At 32.0% G+C, this 9120-nt stretch overlaps 2 protein-coding genes across 2 annotated transcripts; both read left to right on the forward strand.

Annotated features, from left to right (window-relative positions):
- The first annotated feature begins 290 nt into the window (after positions 1–290).
- LOC148568999 (uncharacterized) lies at positions 291–5651 on the forward strand. The gene is made up of 6 exons (XM_088485856.1): positions 291–883; positions 1001–1086; positions 4725–4929; positions 5020–5112; positions 5216–5323; positions 5543–5651. Exons 3-6 carry the CDS (start codon positions 4849–4851, stop codon positions 5615–5617), a joined length of 357 nt encoding a protein of 118 aa, XP_088341982.1. The 5' UTR covers positions 291–883; positions 1001–1086; positions 4725–4848; the 3' UTR covers positions 5618–5651.
- Positions 1889–3355, forward strand: LOC148569000 (uncharacterized). The gene is made up of 2 exons (XM_088483280.1): positions 1889–2468; positions 2587–3355. Exons 1-2 carry the CDS (start codon positions 2059–2061, stop codon positions 3353–3355), a joined length of 1179 nt encoding a protein of 392 aa, XP_088339406.1. The 5' UTR covers positions 1889–2058.
- Positions 5652–9120: the final 3469 nt, after the last annotated feature.

Genomic DNA, 9120 nt, shown 5'->3' on the forward strand with positions numbered 1-9120 from the left:
TGTCCCCCCCCCCCACCACTAATTCAAGTTTGCTTGTTGTTGTGTTATATACTTTAGCAAGTGCGAGGAATAATCGTCACTACAACAATTCTGATCTATGGCAACATATATTCTAAACAATACTTAAAAAGTGTTGTCTAAAATAATAAAAGGCAACTCTTAATATTTATTGCAAAAAAATAAGACTATTGCAACTTTTTTAAATCAATATGTTATAAATGTTCCTTTTTAGTTAATTAAAAAACATAACAAAAATGTTGCTTTAATAAATTAAATAGACAACATTTATTGTATTCATATATTACATTTTTTAAAAGTTGCTTTAAAATTTTTAATAAACATCAACTTATAAATGTTACCTAAAATAAATTAATATTTTTCTTAAAATTATAATCTTCTCACCAAATGTTTTAACAAAAATTACTTTTTCCCACTTTAACTAAAAAAAAGAAAAACAAAACCCTTTTCCTTCACGGGCCTTCAATTCACCATCTTCTCCTTTTACTGAAAGAAAGTCTGAAACAAAACTCCAACCCTAATTTTTTAAATTACAAGCACAAATCATCTTCATCTTCCTCTCTTCGATGATGGCAATAGAGGAGACATTGACCTGTGTTCTTCTCTGCTAATTCATCCCCATCTTCATCTTCCTCAGACATTGACGTGCTGCTAAATCATCTTCATCTTCTTCTTCTTCTCTTCGAGGATGGCAATGAAGGTCTTGACACGTGTTTGAGCTTTGATTCTCTCTGCTCACAGTTCAAGATTCAATCTTCTCTGCTCGCATTTGAGATTCAATCCACTTTGTTCACGTTTGACCTTTGATCGTCTCCGCTAGCAGTTCGAGCTTCAATCATTTCTGCTCGCTTGTTCATCACCACAGGTACCTATGATTTTGCCTATTTCTTTTCCTTTTCCATTTTGAATTCTAATTTTAATAATGTTGACGTTGCTATTATAGGGTTTTTGGTAATAATGTTGTTGTTTCGAGCTTCTCTAGGTTTTACTTGCCGTTCATCTATGATCTCTTCCAATTTGCCAGCGTTCTTCTGCTAGGGTTCATCACCGCTGATCATTGTTCTGCAGGTACTCATGATTTTACCTCTGTTTTTCTTTTCTAGTTTTGTGTTTTGAATCCTAATTTTTGGTTATATGAAACTTGTTGCTTTGTGCATTAGTGTTGAGCCATCTCTACTGTCACTGTGTGCATTTAATAGAACTGCATGTGTATTTTAGATCCTTTAGTTGAACTTAAACTTGTTTTTACATACATAGCTTTGTGTAGTACCATTTTATTTTGGTTATTTTATTATGATTTTGAATTTTAGCTTATTTTCATTCAATGTACTCTGTAGAAATAAATATATAAAGTATATGTTGTAGTGCTGATTTTTTGAGATTAGCAATTATTCTGGAAAATTTTAGTTATGAATAAAATATATCAGTAATTAGACTTTGTATAAACTGGATACCGAGGGTTGCGTAAAATTTTTATTACTGATATGCCATTCCAAGATTCGTATCCAATATGGCAATATCGATACTTGTTTAATTACTGATAAGTCTATTAAGATGATTTAAGTGTGTTTAAAACTAATGCAATGTCTGTATATCAGGGTAACATGAGTTGAAGTTATATTATATATGCAGTTAAATTCTTTGACATGGAGCCCATATGTCATAGAAAAGTGAAGTTTGCAAAAGCATGTTTCTCCATGACTAAAGCTGAAAAATCAATTTTTTGTGATGTCTTGAAGAAAGCAAAGCTACTTGATGGTGCTGCCTCAAATGTTTCTCGATGTGTGAACCTTGCAAAAAGAAAAATATCTGGTTACAAGACTCATGATGCCCATTTTATGCTGCATTATTTGCTGCAAATTCCCATCAAAAGTATACTTCCAGATTCGGTCGCAATCCCTTTAATTCGGCTTGGCTCTTTTTTTCGTCGGTTATGTCAAAAGGTTATCACATTAGAAGAGATAAATCAATTGGAAGCAGAGATTGTGATAACACTATGCCAATTGGAGAGGATTTTTTCTCCTTCATTTTTTTGACATAATGATGCATTTGCCTATTCATTTGGCTAATGAAGTGAGACTAGGCGGCCCAGTTCAATTTTTGTGGATGTATCCTCCCGAAAGATACATGTGTACTTTGAAGTCATATGTTCGAAATAGAAGTCGTCCTAAAGGATCTATTACGGAGGCCTACTTGGTTGATGAGTGTTTGACTTTTTGCTCATGTTATTTATATGATGGTGTTAAAAAAAAATTGAATAGAATACCCCAGAATAATGATGCTAATGACTTTGAAGCGGAAATTCCACATTCATTTCCAATTTTGTTTCCTAAGAAAAGATGTCCATTGGGAGCAAAGAAGGGTGAGCTTTTTTCTCTTGACGACAAGTCTCGAAACCAAGCCCATAGCTATATATTATTGAACTGTGGAAAAATTGAAGACTATGTTAGGTAAATCCTACTTACCTAACATATATTATTGAACTGTCCATTTCTTTTAATTTTTTTAATTATGAATCATGGTATTATCTCTAGGTTTTACTTACGAAAATCCTAATTTTGGATTTAGAGAGCATGAGGCTGATCAACAAGGAACAAGTTGGGTGAAAGCTAAGAACCATAGTCAAACCTTTTCCTCATGGTTTAAAGCATGTGCCATGCGTCAGAATGTTCCAGATTGCATTAAGGAGCTTTCTAGAGGGCCCAACAAGATTGCAAAAAGATATTCGGGGTATTTTATCAATGGGTATAGATTTCATACTAGGCAACGTGAGGCAAGATGCAAGACGCAAAATAGTGACGTAACTTTAGTTGTGTTAACTACGAGCTTTGCAAGTGCAAAGGATCCAAATCCAATTCATGCAAAAGTTTCCTACTATGGCAGAATAAATGATATAATTGAGTTAGACTACTTCGACAATTTTAAGGTTGTATTGTTTAGATGTGACTGGTATAAAACTCAAGAAGATGGCTATGGCTCTTCATATGTTCAATTCAACAAAAAATGCTATCAAGAAGAGCCTTTTGTATTGGCATGTCAAGTACACCAATGCTTCTATGTGCAAGATCCATTTGATCAAAATAAACATTATGTTATGAAGTCAATTCTAAGGGATTTATTTAACATAGGTGACGAAGCTGATGTTGATCCCCAAGCTATTTATGACAAAGAGCCATCTGACCAGTCAATGGGTCCTTCTATACCCAATGATAATGGTGAAATTGATTTGATTAGGGGTGACTTGCACGAAGTTGTTATAGATGCTTCAAAAGGAGTTCTTCTTTCACAAGAATATAACACAGAATCAGAAGATAATTCCGAAGACGGCATTGAATGATTTATACTTTTTTCCTTCATTACACTAAATAGTAGGGAAGTAGAATGAAAGATGTATCACTTTTTATATATGTGTCTTATGGCATGCCTTCTTGTTTATTTCTATTAAATAGTAGTCTTCTTTTTTTTATTGACATACAGCAGCTATAGCATAACTGATTAATTTTATTTTCTTTTTATTTTTAAGGTTCTAATAGAATAGGTTTATTTTGTTTTATTTCAAAAATAGAATGAAAACAAGAACTACTCTAAAGCGGAGAAGACTGTAAAACAGTATCAAAGCAACAAGCAATTCATGCAGAAAAATACAGCAGAAATTCATAAGAAGCAGCATTTTATCTCTCCCATGATGGCTAGTGGTTATGGACAAAAGAGAGTGACTCATATGCCTTCTAAGCAAAGCACTCAAAAAGAAGTCCCAATTTCCAAAAGAATGAAAAGTATGCCGAACCAGAAAATTGGAGCTAGTGAAGAAGAACCAGAAAATCTTAAAAAGCGTCCAACTATGGGTATGGATAAATTTTTGGAGACACATGGGATTCATTTGAAAAGAGAAGATGACGATTTTGAACCAAGTGCTGAAAATGAAAGATCTATTCAGGAAAAGCAACAAAATCTTAGGAAAATAAATACAAAATCAAGTTGTCAAGCCATGACACTTGATACATTTTTGGAGACAAATGGGATTCATGTGGAAGGAGAGGAGGAACATAGTGGAGCAAATGCTAATGAAGTTGGAGATGATGATGATGATGATGATGATGATTTCTTGGATGATGAGGACTATGTTGGTGAATATGAAGATGCAATTCTTCATGGTGATGACAATCACCTTATGGAAACTAACAATGTTAAAGGTGCTGTACTTTATACATAATTATCATTTTACTTATTCATTAGCATGTATAGCTATATAATTCAGTTAAATGGTTAAATTGCACATATTTATAGATACTCCAAAGACTAGAAGGACACGAGGAAAAATAAGGTGTGCTAAAATCCATGCAAGAAGTTGGGAAGAAAGAGAAGAGGTGACTTTTTATAAAGGACAGGCAGTGGGACCAACTCCAAGAAGAGTGAAGGACTTAACTTACTTTATTGGAACAATGGGAAGGAATAGTGATTTCATAACATTGATGTACACTAGTTGGAAAGCTGTGCCCCTCAAAGTCAAAAAGCGCATATGGAAATATATTAACGTAAGTGTTTTATTTCTCATCTATTTTTTATGATCTGAAATTTTTCAATTTCGTATGGCTTAGCTGTAGTTTTGTGAAAATATGTAGCTGCTGTTTTATGCTGTAGTTTCGTCTTTATTTTTAGTGTTCTTGAATTGTCATTTACAATTTTTGTTTTGTACTTTTTCGTAGTCAAAGTTCATTCTTCCAAAAGAGGGAAAAGAGTGGGTGATGATTGGTGTTCGAGAAGCTTGGAAAGGTTACAAAAAAAAGAATCAAGGAAAAGCATTTTGAGATATATAACAACATTGAAGATATGCTGAAAAATTGCCCTTTAGATATTCCAGAAGTTCAATTTCAAAAGTTAATTGCATATTGGAGTATTCCTTCTGTTAAGGTGAGTTGTAGAATAAATAATTTTGTTTCTTTGTCTTTTTGATGCTTTTGGTTTATTACATATAACTCCCTTTAATTTTGTTGGGTATAGGCTCTATCTCGTTTAAATTCTGAAAATCGTAAAAAACAACAACATCAACATCGAATGGGACCTATAAGTTTTGCAAGAGTGCGTAATGAAATGGTAATAATTTTTATTTTTTATAATTTTTTTCTTGTTGTATAATGACCATCTTAGATAAATATTATTTTTGGCCATTTTTAATACTCTTTCCCCTTACTTGTAGCGTGAAATGAATGAGAACAAAGAAGACCCATCACAAGTTGATGTGTTTGTTACAACTCGAACTGGACGAAAAGGAAAAGAGCTTGATTCAGGAACACAAGCTGTTATTGTAAGTCATAATAAGTTGAAGTAGAACTGCCTTAATTTACAAATTGATCTGAAGTAGAACTGCCTTAATTTACAGTATCATTTTAAGTCAGATTGTCCAGTATAAAACTAACAATGTTCAAAGTCATAATAACGAAAGCAATTATCTTTATCTGCCACAGAACATGATAATAGGATAAACTTATCTACCACAAGCTAAAATCGTTATTTTTTTTAATAGGATAAACTTAAGAGCCACCAAGAAGCTGGAGACACTCCCGAGAAAACATTTACTGCAGTATTTGGCAAAGAATAACCAGGAAGAGTTCGATGTTATGGGAGGACAAGCACAAAAATATCTCTACAGAAAGAATGGGAGATTGCTAAAATTAAGCAACAATATGCAGAGACTATAAGTTCAATGAAAACTGAACTTTATGAGACAAAGTTTGGAAGATCTTGTGAAGCTTCTCTTGCAACAGAGTTCTCTTGGCACAAATATTGATGAAGCACTGTCTTTGTTACGGGCCAAGGAATCAACACATGATATAAATAGTAAGCAATGTTTGAATGGCAACAATCGTCCTTCCTCATCAACTCGTGATCCAAAATGATGACCAGGTATAACCAAAATATTTGCAGTAATTTTTGTGATTTATCATTTATTGGGAATGGACTATCAACATTTTTGGCCTTTGCTTTCTCTGTCTTCTATCATCTTACTTCATGGTGGCTTCTGCAATATACTCTTGCTATTTTTAATCAATCATCTTTTTTTCTTTTTCCTTTTAATTACTTATTTTTATAGCGTTGTGCTACTGGGAGGAAGAAAAATTTTTTCTCATTGCTGAAATAATGTGAATATGTTGGGGAGTGATGCGTGTTGTCACTGCAACAGACTCTAGTAACTGTTGTTTCATTCGCAGGAATGGCAGAAATTGTCAAGGGAGTTGTTTCATATCTTTATCTTTTCATTTTTTCCCCTTCAAATTTATGTTTCAGTCATTTATTTCTCTGTTGCTTTCTCTCAAACATAAATTAATTAATTTTATATGATAGTGATAATAAAAGAATAATCATTAAAAAAAAGAGAAAAATCTAATATAGCAGCAACGTTATTTCCTTCCACACCAACAGTTATGTGAGTGAAGTCTCTTCCTATGAGCTTGTTCCTTCTGATTCTATGATTCTAAATAAGAACTACTAAGCTAATACCTTTTTGGAGCAATCATCATTCTCTGAATTGCATTTCTATTTCTCAGTTTACTCAGGTACTTCATCAAACACATACCATGCATCATTTTCCGTTATTGCACCTTTTATGTTTCAATTTTTTTTAAATGCAACTTTAACTAAACCCCAATTCATTTATGTGTTTGTTTTTCATTTGGAAACTTCCGCTTTTATATGCTGTAACTTTATAAGTTGTTTCAATGGATTCAACACTAAAAATTTGAAGTATATGGATCCTGAATTATTTTGTTCCTTTAATTTTATTCTATTAGTGTTGTTTTGCTATTTTATGGATAATCATATGGTTAGAACTTCGAATAATTTGGAAGTTTTCTGACACCTGTATTTTTAGCTGACACAGGTTAAGAATTATTGACTTAATAGGGAAGTTTGATGTTACTCGCATATAGTTATTAGGGGAGTATAACAATGGCTATTGCAGCAGTTATTGGACTCAGTGGAGGCAAGAGGATTTTGAGTTCATCATACTATTACTCTAATGTTACCGAAAAGCTTTCATTTGGCACTGATTTTGGATCCACACACTATCAGATTGTTCCAACAAAGTCAAGCATGGATATAAAATATGCAAATAGATTGACATCTTTTTGATAAATATTAATTACTATTTTGTTATGACAATTATTGTTAGACAAAAATTTTATTATTTTGTTGAGAATTATTGATGAACATGTATTTGAAATACTAATTGAACTTTTTAATATCTATTTTAATTAGAATTTTATTATTAGTTATTTTGTCTCTTTTATAATTTTTTTCTATTGTGCACAAATTTATTTATTAATTAAAATAATTACACAATGAACAAAAAATTTTATTGTAAATTTTATTTTTTTGTATTTTTATTACAAAAATAATTTTTATTTTTATCAAAAAGGCAACCCTTTCATTAGTTGCATATTTTGAATATTAGACAACACTTGTATGGTTGCACATCCAAAAGAAAAAGCAATACTTGTATAGGTTGCATATCAAAAGAAAAAGGCAACACTTGTATAGGTTGCATATCCAAAAGAAAAGGCAATACTTTAAAGGGTTGCATATTCAAAACTAATAGGCAACACTTCAAAGGATTGCAAATTCCAACTTATAAGTAACACGTAAAAGAATTACATTTTATTGCAAATAGGCAACACTTTTTAGTAGTGACCAAAATACGAGAGAAGAGACAACACTGCAAAAGTGTTGTCTCAAACACACCTTTGAAGTGTTGTTGTTTTTCAACCAAAGGCAACACTTACCAAGTGTTGCTCTCAAAACGTTGCTTTTGAAACAAAAAAGTGTTGCCTTGATCTAAGGCAACGGCTGCATATGCAACATCACCCAAAAACGTTTCCTTAGGTCCAAAAGTGTTGCCATAGATCAAAAGCAACCTTTTGTCAGTCTTTAGGCAACACTTTTTAAATGTTGCCTCAACCTGAAAATGTTGTAGTGCGTCTATCAACTTTTCAATCTTGAATAGTCTTCAAGAATGAAAATCCCATTTTATCGACTTCAAGTTTTTGCTCTTTTGTAAGTGAATTTATCATTGTGAAAACCAAATTGAAAGAACGACATTTTATCAATTTCTACAAACATAAAGTAAAAAATCTTCACCCAATTTAACTATCTTTTTTTTTGAAAAATAATAACAATAACAATAACAACAATAATAATAATAATCATAATCATAATAACAGTAATACTCGCATTCAGATACAGATACAGATGGGTGCAAACTATATTAAGTCATGTATGCAAATTCTCATTAAACTGGGTGCAAACTGTCTGATACATGTCTGCAAAATTTCATTACATTTGGTGCAAACTGTGATGAGTAAGGTGTGCAAAATCTCATTAAAGTAGGTGCACATTATCTGATTCATGTGTGCAAAATCTAATTAAAATGGGTACAAACTGTCTGATTCATGTGTGCAAAATTTCATTAAGATAGGTGCAAAGTATGCTGAGTAAAGTGTGCAAAATCTTGTTAAAGTGGGTGCAAAGTATGAGCAATGAACTACTTCAAAAGTTATGAACATCACATATGCACAAATGAATTCTACCTACACACTATCCAACATACATATAATTACATGTCAAAACCAAATAATTGAAACTTTAACCAACGAATTTACCTATCTAATTTTTTAATGTAATTTAAGATTATATTCAGTCACACCAGACATAAATTAAGGGGGCCTTTGGTTTGCTTCTTTTCACAAAAACTCAGTTTTTCTTTTTCTTTTAACTGACAAAAAAACCAGTTCTCACTTCTTACATTTTTGTGTAAATTTTATAAGCAGCAAGATAACTTGAGCCAGCAATAGCTGAAATAAAAACACTGGACTACAACCAATAAACAAGATCTTAATTATGAGAAATCTAAGCATTTTTAAGGACACAAGTTTACTGTAAAATTACTTTTTAAATAATCCGAAGCAAGCGCACCCTAAATAAGTCTAAGAATGGTTTCATATCATGCACCAAAGCTTCATTGTTATAAATTGTCTGATAGATAAGTACAAATTAAACTATTGAAGAGAACAAAGAAGCAAAGAACTGTTATAAAATCAGATAGATAAA

Source organism: Arachis ipaensis, chromosome B4 (assembly GCF_059453495.1).
Source record: "Arachis ipaensis isolate K30076 ecotype BB chromosome B4, ASM5945349v1, whole genome shotgun sequence".
Taxonomy (NCBI): Eukaryota; Viridiplantae; Streptophyta; class Magnoliopsida; order Fabales; family Fabaceae; genus Arachis; species Arachis ipaensis.

Bases quoted from the DNA above. Each gene is read 5' to 3' on its own strand.
- LOC148569000 (XM_088483280.1), top strand. From the start codon at position 2,059: ATGATGCATTTGCCTATTCATTTGGCTAATGAAGTGAGACTAGGCGGC. The intron at 2,469-2,586 runs GTAAATCCTACT...TTTTGGATTTAG, and splicing joins AAAATTGAAGACTATGTTAG to AGAGCATGAGGCTGATCAAC.
- LOC148568999 (XM_088485856.1), top strand. From the start codon at position 4,849: ATGCTGAAAAATTGCCCTTTAGATATTCCAGAAGTTCAATTTCAAAAG. The intron at 4,930-5,019 runs GTGAGTTGTAGA...TGTTGGGTATAG, and splicing joins GGAGTATTCCTTCTGTTAAG to GCTCTATCTCGTTTAAATTC. The intron at 5,113-5,215 runs GTAATAATTTTT...CCTTACTTGTAG, and splicing joins CAAGAGTGCGTAATGAAATG to CGTGAAATGAATGAGAACAA.